At 35.5% G+C, this 13,569-nt stretch overlaps 1 protein-coding gene across 17 annotated transcripts in view; it reads right to left on the minus strand.

Annotated features, from left to right (window-relative positions):
• The window catches only part of SBF2 (SET binding factor 2), a 289,338-nt gene that overhangs the window by 120,704 nt on the left and 155,065 nt on the right, over positions 1–13,569 (minus strand). For all 17 annotated transcript variants that reach the window (XM_069803834.1, XM_069803833.1, XM_069803831.1 and 14 more), the window contains 4 exons: positions 4,847–4,979; positions 3,141–3,249; positions 2,292–2,405; positions 1,379–1,456 (listed from right to left, as the gene is read on the minus strand). In XM_069803834.1, the coding sequence (XP_069659935.1) occupies positions 1,379–1,456; positions 2,292–2,405; positions 3,141–3,249; positions 4,847–4,979 (434 nt within the window). The remainder of the gene's footprint in view (positions 1–1,378; positions 1,457–2,291; positions 2,406–3,140; positions 3,250–4,846; positions 4,980–13,569) is intronic.

Here is a 13,569-nt window from a genome sequence, read left to right on the forward strand (position 1 = left end):
TAACTAAACAGGTAAACAGCTGATCAGCTAATCAACAAGTAAATACAACCTAAGTTAAAGGTGATTTTTTAAAGAAATAAGTTTAGGTATGTATAAGATTCTATAAAGCTGTCCTATAGGAATAGTTTTCTAGATGTATTTTTATTCTTCAATGGAACATGACTGATGTTATCAAATTTTTAACTTAATTTTGTAAGGGCTCACTTTACTGAGAGATATTCTCATTTTCTTTGCACCCAGGCTGCTCTCTAGAATTTTAACAGATACATTTGTACCCTGACTTTTTGGACTACTTGAAAACATGGTTCTTTCTTTCAGATTAAACAAAATTCTTATTTTGATACAAAATTATATTAATTTAGAACTTCACTATTCAAAGTGAGATCTTAGCTGAATTCTGTCTGCCATTAGATTAAATGAATTCTGGATGACATTTCCTGTCTTCAGCAATAAAAAACCCCAATCTTAAAGCAATAAATAAGAACAACAAATATATCGTACCACTCTAAGAGTTTTACGTTTTTGAATACACCTACACAAAAACCCCAATGTGTGTTCTTGAATTGGCTTTTGGATTTTAGTTTGGACTACCAACTCAAGTTCAATTCTAGACATACCTACAAGTTAAAACCAGCACCTTTACCAAGTTGTTAAGTTATCATGGCTTCACAACTACTTTTAATCTAAATTAACTAGATTATAGTACAAAACTTTCTACAGACTTTTTTTAGTATAGCCAGTTACATATAGTTTCATTCAGGTTGAGGTTCATTAAAGCCATTTAACCATGTATGGTTAAAAATCATACAACTCATTTCCCCAATATGTTAAAGCACACAATGTATAATAATTACCATTATTATTGCAAAACCAGTGACTTATGTTTTGCTGACACAGCTACCCCTCCTATCTTTACTCATATTTACTCTAAAAATCTAGATCTTGAATAACATTTTTAATGTTTCTGAACTTTTTTTTTTGGGGGGGGGGGGGGGCGCAGAGCTGTCTATAAGAGAACTTAATTTTAACATTTACACGAACACACAAAAAGACCAGTTTGTCCACTCATCTAAAATTCTGCAGCTTTACTGGTCTACAAAATAGAGGAGGCAGAGTTAACTCAACAGACAGCAATATTAAAAGAAATTAAAGTGTTTTCATATTTATACAAATATGTTTATAAGAACTTCTAACCCTTTAGAATGCTATTAGAGGGCAGAATGCAAAGTCCAATGGCATTTCTTTGCTCCACCGATAATACTATAAAGAATATGGATATGGAAAAGAAAACACAAAGTAGAAGTTCGTAAAAGAAAGTTAGTCTAAAATTTCAACAGTTTTCTACTTAAGAAAGTCAGACGTAAGACAGAAATCTTACCAGCATTTTTGAGTGTGATAAAGCTGTTCGTGGGGGAGGGAATGCATAATCTGCTGTTTCCAAATCAGGATGCAAAACCTAGAGAATTTTTAAACAAAAATTTTTTCCCCTCATTTTGCTGAGGAAAGGATAAATTACTTTTTTCCCTTCTTTCTCAAAGTAATATTCATTGATAGTAAGTACCTCAAGTAATAGATTGAGTTAAATTATGAAGACTGTATGGAAATAAAGGTGGGATTAATTTTTCAGGTTTCTATAAGTGAGCTACTTAACAAAAATTCCTATTACAGTCAATGAAGCTAGTCAATACAGTTAGGGATTTTAGAGTTGATTCATCTGAAACAGATTAACAGACAGAAAATTCTTCTCTTTAAGATACAAAGATTTGTTCAGAAGCCTCCAAATAAGGGGGTTTCTGATTTATGACAATGATAGTAAAAAGACAAACTGAACTACTTTTCTTGGTGAGTCCTTAATGTAATATCAGTCATTCTGGAATATTGATACAGGGGCATCATACAAATAAACTTTAAGACTATTTGGTTATTCGTTTGTTAAACTTCAGACAATGTACAGTGGAAATGCATTTATAAGAACAGAAAATAAGCTAAACTGAATAGTAACAATGCTGCTCAAATACTGAGGTTAAACTCTTATTAAAAAACAATTATTAGGAAGGAAAAATCACTACCTACCTCTTGAATAATGAAAAAACATTTTACCAGTAAATTACTGATGATATTAACTCTAACTTCAGATAATAAATTCTTCTAAAACCAGGAATGTTGGCACGAATCATAGTGTTAAATCTCACATTTCCAGTGTGTTTGAAAGCAATTTAATACTGTAATTCATTTTTCATTCTTTAAAAATAGGTGAGAGGGTGGAAAATGGGGTTTGTATCAAAACATACCAGAGAAAGCGCCATTTGAGTCTGATGTAGCAGTGGCTCTGGCAGCTGAGAAAGATGAATACATTCAGGAATTTTAATTGTGCCTCCATCCAGGTCTGCTATGATTACATCTAACTGTAAGGGACAAACACACACATTATTAGTACTGCATACAGTGAGCATAGTTTAGAAACACAAGTTTCATGTGTTCAAATTTCATGATCTGCACATAAGTTAAATTAAAACAGGACTAACTTTAATGTATAGAATGCTTTTGATAAAGGAAATACTCCAAATACTTCATATTACTGAAACTACCGATGAAAAATGAATGTAAACCAAAGAAAGTGAAATTAAGCCAAAATTTCAAAAGTGACTTCTGTTTCTGGATGTTCCACATCTGTGTTCAGTGATTTGAGATATCTAATAGGCTGTTTGCAAAAGGACACAGTGAGGACAACTATAAGTAAAATTACATGTTTCTAGGCACCTCTGTAACCCTGGTTCAGTTTCTCCAAGCACAAGCTTAAAAGGTAAGGATAAAATAAAATAATTGAGGACTTATTTGAAAACCCTAAGTGAATTGTTCAAACTCATGACAAATACATGACAAAGCTGGAAATGGATCCATTCCTTCCCATCCTGCACTAGAATCAAATAATCTCTCTCCTCTACTTTATAGTCTCAAAGTATTACAAAAGAATTCATACTTTTTCTTTCTCCTCCTGATTGTCCTGCCTTGCTTGCTGTAATAGTATATTAAACATATATGAATTATTAATATAAACATCTCTGAAGCACAGAAAATCTCTACAACTAAACATCATGAATGACATTGTGACTACGAATATGCTGGGTAGATATACTTACAAGCTCATGAATGTCATTACGAAAGACAGAATGTACACCAATTATGAAAGGTGTTGGTGAGCTGAGAACTTCCAATAGCTGTGCAGGAAGAATTGGAATATAGGGATAACTGTGAAAAGAATAAATAAAATAAAATAAAATAAAAACTTCTGAATATCCTTTCACATAGGGCAGCTTTTTTCTTAAAAAAAAAAACAAAACACAAACCAAAACTCCCTGTTATATATTAGATTTACTGTAAATACCTGTATTTTAAAAATACAAAAGATGAAAGTATTAAATACTTCTTTATAAAGTGTCATGCTGTTAAAAGAACATCTGCCATGTAAACTCCAGGAATTATATATTATATGGTCTACAGTTTATTGTAAACAAGTGTATTTTGCAAAATAAGAGAAGCCTATTTATATTTGTAACATTTATGTTGTATGGACATTATATCTGTCCACAACTTTTAGGTAACTAGGGACACTAAAGTTATGCATAATACCTTAATTTTAAAAACATGGCTAGTTTTTGGCCAGACACCTACAATTCAGCCTTTTGTAAAATATCATTAATAAGAAATCTTTAAATGAAATATTCTGCTTTGATATTGAAATGACAACTAAACATTATGTAAAGAAAACTGTATTTCAGATGCTGTTTACTTGATTTGACAATTTAAAAAAAAATAAATTAGTGTTTTCATCAGAGCAACATGAAAATCTGGATCTAAATTTATCAATGCATTTCAACACCTAATTTATAGTTATTAAAAATTTACATTCATTACTACTTTAGCATTAAGAAACATATTCCAAAACTTGCTTTCAATTTTTTTCCTTCTTATTCTATATTAAAATGAAGCCTATCTCTGAAATATTTTAAATAAAAACATGCTATTAAAATACAGGCATGTTTTGAAACAGATGAGTCAGAATTAGATGTCTTCTTCCTAAAAAAACCAAATAGCTTGACACTAAGTTTTTCATTTCAAAATGCTGGATTCAGATGTGGCTTTTTAGAGAGGATCAATTTGTTGTTTTAAATTCATTCTCTGGTGGACATTTGTCAGTGACTTAAAACTGTAATACAAGCTAAAGTAGCTGTTATCTCAGAACGACAGAATCTTTCCAGTTGTAAAGGGCCTCAGGACATCATTTAGTCCAACCTACTCCTCAAAGCATGGTCAAGGCTGAATCCAGATGAATTTGTCCTGGGCTCTGTCCAGCTGGGTCCTGAAAACCTACAGGGATGGAAGTTCCATAGGGTCTTTGTTCCACTGCTTAGTTATCCTCATAATAAAACATGTTTTCCCTGTATACGGCCAGAAACCTCCCTCTTCCCTGTTTCGGTTTATGACCCCAATCTCTTGTTCTCTTGCCATGCATCTCCTCTTACTTATTGGCAGGCTGTTATTAGATCTCTCCAATATCTTCATGCATTTACTCATGGATCATCACAGTCAAGTTTTACCACCCAACTGATGTTGTGAGTAGGGTTTCTATTGTATTTGCGGGCAGGATGTTTCTCCTTTGCTTCCACTGTCATGATGCAATCGGATTTTTATTAATGATGTGTAAAGGCTAGGACAGGTATACATGATCATGAAAACCTTCAATTATTTGAACAAACATAGCACAGCTCCTTTTGTGAAGGACAATGTAATATAAGATGAGTTATAAAATTAGTCAAAGAGTTCAAAGAATCAAAACTCAACTCACCTGTATTTGAGGGGAAACATCAAAGACTCCAGAGCCCTACAGGCATCACTGAGCCTCTGAAAACTTGCTGAGTGAAAGAGAACCTTATTTTCTGTAAGCACGGCACAGAATAAGCTGAGCACATTTTGGATTCCTTAAAAAAAAAAAAAAAAAAAAAATTAAAGAACTGTAACAACGTGGCAAACATAGAATCAAAATTACATTCAAATGTACTATTTTCTGGAGGAATTTTCAAAAAGCATATGATAAATGCATGAATTGCCAAACCCCAAGTTTTTTCTACCGTTTATTTAACTAGTGCAGCTTCCTTTCTATTTTTCAGGTTGCTAAAATACTATCTGAATGTATTTCTACATTTCACACATATTGTACTGTATCTCCCTTTCAATACCACTTTCAAGGATTTCCTCTTCTCAGCAGAAATCCCAGCAATGCTTAATAATGACTTCAAACAGTATTATGTGTATTTTCTGCATAGCCTTCTGTGTATCTAGAATTCAATTCTGGTCACTGACCCAGGCTTAACTTCTAAATCTTTATGTATCTCCGTTGGGGGAATCATACTGTCGAGTTCAAAAGAAAATGACAAAGACTTCACAGTAAATACATTCATACTTTATCCATGGAGAGCATTCTAGGAGTCACAAGGTTAAAAAGGGGCAGTAAGAGTGTACATGTCATTAGAAGGATATGTTAAAGAAGAGCTGACTGTTTAAACAAGCCCCACTACATTTAGGGTAAGATTCACGAATCAGATAATGTTTTTTTGTTTTTTGTTTTTGTTTTTTTAAGACAACATAATTTACCTAGGACACAAAGCCATGTGCTTTCAGGGAAAACCAAAAATACATTTCCTTTAAAACAAAGTCCCATCCTGAGAAGCAGACATGTCCGAGACATGTGAGATATGCTCAAATTTATGAAATTTCCTGAAATATGCTGGAATGTATGATGTTTCCCTGAGGATATAGCTTGTGTTATCAGTAAGCCAGCCTGCATTACCTTTACAAAGCTACTGCTTATCTTACAATAATCTTCCCAATAAGAAGTGTGACTACGGAGAGCCACTATATTCATATGATAATTAACACTTTGTTTTGCTTAAGTAATTTTTGTTACATGTTTTGACAAATGTTTTTTCCCTATGATGTATGAAAATTTGCTTTCCTGGAGTGGGACTTGGTTCATAAATATAAATGCACAAGGATTCGGAGAGGGTTGTTGAGAAAAAGACTTAATTCTTAGGATGAACAAGTCAAACAATAACATAACAGCTTGTGCTTTCAAACTCCGTTCTCCACGAATCCTAAGGACAGACTCATGAAGTCAAAGGCAGAGACTTGGGAGGACTCAAGGACAGAAGGCGTTGTTGTAAGGCTGAGTGAGTTACTGTTGCAAATATTTGCTATTGTTTTCAGTGGCATAATTAATATTGTGCTAGCATAAAACAAACTGCTTTGTAATAGACAATGTAAGGATAGTGTTAAAGAAAAAATCGAACTGGTTTCCTCATGAAATAGCACTCACCAGTGAATGGTTAGAAGCTAACTTGAAATAGTGTCATTTCTTGTGCATGTAGGTACAAGAGCTTGTATATATTTGAACACAAACTTAGAAACTGCTGCCTGTATAGAAAAATCTCTGTAAGAAATTAAAAACTTCAACTGCCCTTTTTTTATGCAGAACTGACCTTGATCCTTTCCCAGAAGATTTTAAAGATTGTTTTGGAGTATACTTTATGTTTTAAACTAAGTTTTTGTTTTCAAGCTAAGTTTTTGTTTTCAAGCTAAGTTTTTGTTTTCAAGCTAAGTTTTTGTTTTCAAGCTAAGTTTTTGTTTTCAAGCTAAGTTTTTGTTTTCAAGCTAAGTTTTTGTTTTCAAGCTAAGTTGGCTTTTTACACCATTTCATTCCGCACCAAATATCTTAAGACACTTAGGAATATATTTTTTTTAAACATCTGACACTTTTTTCCTATAATCAGATACAAAAATTCTCAAACAATCCTCTATAAACTGATAATGTTCTGGCAGGTATTACTGAGGAAAACAATACCTAAAAAAGTCACAAATATTGACAACATTTGGTACAACTAAATTCTCTAAAAAAACCCCTCTTTTGATCAAAATATCTATAACTAAAAATTCTTGAAAGAGATAGGTTTCCATTCTGCACATCTTAAAACTGCAACCTAGGCTGAGAGGTAACAGTTCTAAAATATTGTCTGGATTTATTGACTTCAAACTGTGTTTTACAAAGAATTAAAATATTCCTTTACTGAAAGTATTCAATTGAAATCAAGCTGTGTAAGAAAATAGCCCTTTTTTCTAGTTATATGATATTATCTTGCTGTGGACTCTGATGATTCAAGAGCCTAGAAGGAATATCTTAATTCTAATACGTTTAAAAGTCCTAAAACTTATCCAGTATCAGCATTTTCACTTGAAATCTCTTCTGAATATAGGCTTCCTCAGCAGATATCAAATGAACACACAATTCTCAATAGTACATAGTAACTGAGCACTTAAAAATGCATAAATTTTACTTGCAAAATACATGAATGAGGTGGAAATCAAGATTTTGCTTATGTATAAGGAAGACACCTGCATGTACTTCATAGTATTTTAACACTGGCCTTCTAAAAAAAAGATGTGCATAAACCACTCTGACTTTCTAGTGTTGATACCTGTCTATGAAGCCAAAACAAAAGGTACAGGTACATTGATTTTTTTGTTCTATTAAAAAATTCGAGAACACGTTAGCTGTAAAGCATAAGATCACACAGTCTCCTAGGGACTACTAAAATGATACACTATTGTATAGTTAATATAGGAAATCTTCATGCTCATCTATATGGTTAACCTGTATGTCTGATTTTTATCTTTACCACTGTAAGAAATGGATTTTCGTAAGTGTCTTCAATTTACAGAAAATTTTGGATGTCTAGTCATTGTTATTTTTTTTTTGTTGCTGATTTTTCTTGATAGTTTCTTTTAAGAATTCAATTCATGTAGACTATGTTAGAAGACAGGTCAAAACTCAGCACTGAAGTTCCACCGAAGTTCCAACTTTTCTATCTAATAGAGTATATTCCTGGTAACCAGAAAAATAAGGTCTTCATTTCTGTAAAACTCGTGGAGGCGTGGGGAAAGTACAACAACAACAGGTTTGTCATCTGAACTCAATTGCAGTAGGCCCGGTGTTCACTGGAGGACAAAGGGACTATACTCAAAAGGCAACACTTACTGGAATAAAAAGGAGGGAAAAAAAGAAATAAACCAATGCTTTTTAAAATTTATACTATTAAGCAGCAATGATACTATTTGTGAGGCTTTCATAGTTTCACTGGTCTGGTTTTGCTGCATATTAGTGGCTGCAGATAAAGCTTCAGTTTCTTCTCCACAAAGGCATTTCTCACTGTAGCTTAATCATAGAATCATAGAATCATTTAGGTTGGAAAAGACCTTCAAGATCATCAAGTCCAACCATCATCCATGCCCACTAAACCATGTTATGGAGTACCCCGTCTACGCGGTTTTTTGAACACCTCCAGGGATGGTGACTCCACCACTTCCCTGGGCAGCCTATTACAATGTGTGACAACCCTCTCAGTAAAAAAATTTTTCCTAATATCTAACCTAAATCTCCCTTGCCGCAACTTGAGGCCATTTCCTCTCGTCCTATCTCCAGCCACCCGACAGAAGAGACCAGCACCCACCTCACTACAACCCCCCTTCAGGCAGTTACAGAGAGCGATAAGGTCTCCCCTCAGCCTCCTCTTCTCCAGGCTAAACAGCCCCAGTTCCCTCAGCCGCTCCTCATAAGACTTGTGCTCCAGGCCCCTCACCAACTTGGCTGCCCTTCTCTGGACACATTCCAGCACCTCAATGTCTTTCCTGTGGTGAGGGGCCCAAAACTGAACACAGCACTCGAGGTGCGGCCTCACCAGTGCTGAGTACAGGGGAACATTCACCTCCCTGCTCCTGCTGGCCACGCTATTTCTGATACAGGCCAGGATGCTGTTGGCCTTCTTGGCCACCTGGGCACACTGCTGGCTCACATTCAGCCGGCTGTCGACCAGCACCCCCAGGTCTTTCTCTGCCAGGCAGCTTTCCAGCCACAATTCCCCAAGCCTGTAGCGCTGCATGGGGTTGTCGTGATCGAAGTGCAGGACCCAGCACTTGGCCTCGTTGAACTTCATACGACTGGCCTCAGCCCATCGATCCAGCCTGCCCAGATCTCTCTGTAGAGCCTCCCTACCCTCAAGCAGATTGACCCTGCCTCCCAACTTGGTGTCGTCTGCAAATGTGCTGAGGGTGCACTCGATCCCCTCATCCAAATCATCAGTAAAGATATTAAACAGAACGGGGCCCAACACCGAGCCCTGGGGAACACCACTTGTGACCTGCCGCCAACTGGACTTCACCCCATTCACCACAACCCTCTGGGCTTTTCCATCCATCCAGTTTTTCACCCAGCGAAGAGTACACTTGTCCAAGCCATGAGACACCAGGTTCTCAAGGAGTATGCCATGAGAGACAGTGTCAAAGGCCTTGCTGAAGTCAAGATAGATAACATCCACAGCCAATATCAGCACCAATATAATTTGATATTTGAGATGGCTATTTTTAGCAACTATCGATCATGTATAAACTTGGTGTCTCTCAGATGTTCACTACATTTTAAGTGGTTATGAAAGATGAATTTGAAATGTTTGTTGTGATATCAAAGCACCAGATGTAGCCCCAGGTTTGCTGAGTCAGACAAAAGCATTGCTTTATATGCAGAAGTTATGGAAGTGACAAAAATTGAGAGCATCTAAACATGTGTCTCAAATCAGCAGGTCTTGTAAGGAATAGCAGAAAAAACCCCAGTAAGGACACTGGGAACAAGGACAAATGAAAGCCATTGTCAAAGCAAGGAGACAGGCTGGCAGGGGCAAGGAAAGCTCAATGGCCAACTGCTCACATATCAAAAGGGATAAGAAGCATTGTCTCTCCAGTCTGCCAATCCCTGTCACATGTCCACGTTAGCAGATTCTTGGAAAAAGCAGTTAAAAGCAACTGTGAACTGTGTACATTACTGCTGTGCAATCTATCATTGGCTAAATTCTCTGCACAAGGAAACGCCTCAGCAGAGCAGCAGAGAGCCAAGGGCAGGATACGGATCTCCTGCACACCCTGACCGTGCATATGGGCTAAGTTCAAACACCTACAAGAAACCTGCACAGGAAATGTGAGATAGTTACCTTAGGTAACCGACATAACTTTATAGATGTTCTTAACTTCAAGCTGAACCTAGAATTCTCAATGGATTGAATCTCCATCTAACAGTTCTTTCTAAACTCTCTCAACCATTTTCTGTGTTCTGAATGCATAAAAAGCAGAAAGTCACCTCACCAAAACTGGCCACATTCTAGCAGAAACAGGAAAAAAAAGAGACTAGGAATCCTGTGTGCTTGCATTTGAAACCAAAATTATTTTCATTTCTACAAGGTAAGTACAATACAAATGAATATACTACAATGAGAGCGTTTGACTTGTCCTGTGTAATCAGAGTTCATATAAATATGCATAAATTAGAAGAAGTAACAATACAATTAAAAAAATTAAAATAACCAAGGTCATTTCTTTAGGTATCTTTCACAGAAGCCAGTTTAAAGTGAGAACTTCACTGGCTCTTACACTTTTCTTTCCTGAATGAAAGCTTCACAGCCTAGGAAATATTAAATTTATACCTAAGGAGAGGTTCTGAAATTTGGGGGGTGGGGGGGGTGGGGGGTGTTTTGGGGCTTTTTTTGCATAATAGAAGTGCTCTTCCATTTAGAAGTTAATCACCAATATTGACCAACTTCTTGAAAACAGGCTACTGAGTTTGGAAACATAATTTGACAGTGAAACCCAGGTTAACCACTTCCACTGACTGAAAAACTTGTACAGCCCAGACAGCTTCTTTGGTACCAGTTGTTTTCCTTCTCTCTCTTTTTTTTTTTTGTCTTTTTTTTTTTAATACTCTGTATACAATACAGAAGAATATAAAATAAATAAAATCAAGTGTACAATATAGACATCTCATCTGGAATTTTCTTATTTTCAAGATGATAGCCACTAACTCAATACAAAATTATTGCTACACACATACTTTAATATATGTTTTCAGGAATATTAGCAATATAATGACTGTGAAGGAAATTTTCATCTGATAGAATCAAACAAATTATAAATAGTAAGACTTTTGATTACTTTCCTATTTTAAACCATTTAAACCATTGATTAAATTATTTGACCAAGCCACCAAGGTGTTGTTTCAAGCCTTGCATGTTGTTTACTGAAAACAAACAGTTGCGAATAATAGCCTGAGCCCAGTTTCCTCATGCTACAAGACACAATCGTGTCTGACTGTAACCTTGAACCGTATACTGGTCTTCAGACTCCACACTACATCCGATCCTAATTTGTCAGGGCATAAATAGACAACATGAAAAACAACAAACAAGTTGATTTTTACAGATTACTCTTTTGCAGTCTACAGACAGACATCCTGTAAAATATTATACATATGCTGGAAAATTTTGAATGGAGGCTTCCTGACCTTCACTGTTTTCAAGTATTTAAAGAATCTGTAATTTGTACTAAATTATCTGACATCCTACATCAACAAATGTATCATTCTGCCTGCTTCCTGTTGTTCTAGAATTTAAGTATTTATTTAAGCATGATTAAAAAAAACCCCAAACACAAAGTGTACTTGACAAATTATTAACTGTCCTCTGCATGGCATGAAATCAAAATATTATCACTAACTTCAGACTTTTGTAAAGAGTTATAAACATGGATTTGGAAACTCAACTAGTTGAATACATTATTATGCCAATATGCCATTCTTGAATTACTGGACACAAGAAAAAGCTTAATAGACAAAATAATCCATAACTTAGCCAGACTAATCCAGGAAATGGGTCAACAAAGACTGAAAAGCCTTTCTGAAAGGCCACTAGAGAGTGCATAGTATGAGTTCTGTGCCAGGCAGTGTCAAGCTCTAAAGATAACTGGGAAAAAAGTAGAGAAAAACAAAACTCTTTTCATTTTTATTTTTAGATGTAGCTGCATAGCAGTGCTAATGAACAAAATACAAGCTTAACTAATAAATAAGAGGCAACAATTGTACTCAATACTCATATAGGTAATCCTTGCCAAATTGCATTCATTTGTCAATTGAAAAATTACATGATATCTTCAATCAACTACACACAGTTAAAACAACCCCCCAAAATCGCTATGTCACTCAGTTCAGGATCAATTCACATTTAGAAAAGTATGCAGTTCTGTTATTAGAGTAGAACTGCACTGCACACTACATAATTAAATCATAGCCAAACTTGTTCACAAATGGGGAGCAATCTAGCTGTGCCAGCAGAGTTTTGTGAGGGTTAATTTATCCTGCTTTCTGGCTGGGTAACAGAGAACATGAGTCAGACAAGTACCCCAAGAGATTAACTTACTTGGTCTTTGCCAGACCAAGGAGGAAGAGAAGCAGTCTCTAAAGCACAAAGCCTTCAGCTAAGACTCCCTCAAAGGATCAAACATTTCACGAATAAAGTGTTCGTACTAATTTCTGAACACACAGAAGCAAACATGGGCGTGACATGTACTGAAATCAAAACACATTTTTAGAGATAAACTTTTGATTTTGGAACTGAAGGCAATTCAGTATCTGAACCATGAATGTTGCATGTTCTTCGTAAGATGCAGGGCAGAATGAAGACTTGTCTACAAACCAGCCTTTGGGGAAGGTGGGAAGAAGTAAGGAACAGGAGGAACATACAGAAGATGCTGGTATAAATGCCATAAAAGCCAACTGATCATTAAACAGCATATCAAAGAGACTGTGAAAATGAGTACACATATCAAAAAAGATCTCTTCACCTGATGGATAAATATTTCTACCACTATTGCTCCCCCAAAGTTTAACAGTATCAACTGCGTTCTGTCAATACTGAGTCAAGCAGATAGCTGTCATCCAAACCCAAAATTATACAAGCATGAGGAAACAGGGATTAAGCACAATATATGATCTACTTAGGAAGATACACAGTGATGTCTGTCATTTGCATGTTGGTATCACTTCATTATCACCAATTTCATTAAATCCCTCTGCAGACCTTCTTAAAGGAGCAGCAAAAGCCTCTGGATTTCTTAAGCCTTCAAACACAACTCTGCCAATACACTGAGTGAACATAATCAGCAAGTTTATTTTTTTTTTTAGAGACATTGATACAGCTAAAGACAATAAGCAATAAAATATTTAGATAATAAGGTCTTTATCCCTGAAAGACAGAACTGCAATACCATTTCGTATGCACAGTTTTAAAGCTATACATATCCAAAGTAAGACTAATAAGCTCAAGATTTATTTGAGTGTGTTGAGTGAGTTTTCTCAATAAAGCAGAAAAGACAATGGAAGGTAAACCAGACAAATAGTGGTTTCATATATAGAAAGTACTCACATGCCAGGGAGGTAAATGACAAATTTACAGGAAAGCAATAACTTTTGAGTTTTATAAACATAACCTGCATTACCAATTGAAGGTTTGCAACTGATTGTACGTTTGGCTCATGCAGACAAGGCTTGATAGGTGCTACTAAAAATAGACTTAGTTACTATATTTTAAATGCTGGTTTCATATTTTTTCTTTTTTTTTTTTTACTGAACACACATCAAATCCA

This window comes from Haliaeetus albicilla, chromosome 16 (genome assembly GCF_947461875.1).
Source record: "Haliaeetus albicilla chromosome 16, bHalAlb1.1, whole genome shotgun sequence".
Taxonomy (NCBI): Eukaryota; Metazoa; Chordata; class Aves; order Accipitriformes; family Accipitridae; genus Haliaeetus; species Haliaeetus albicilla.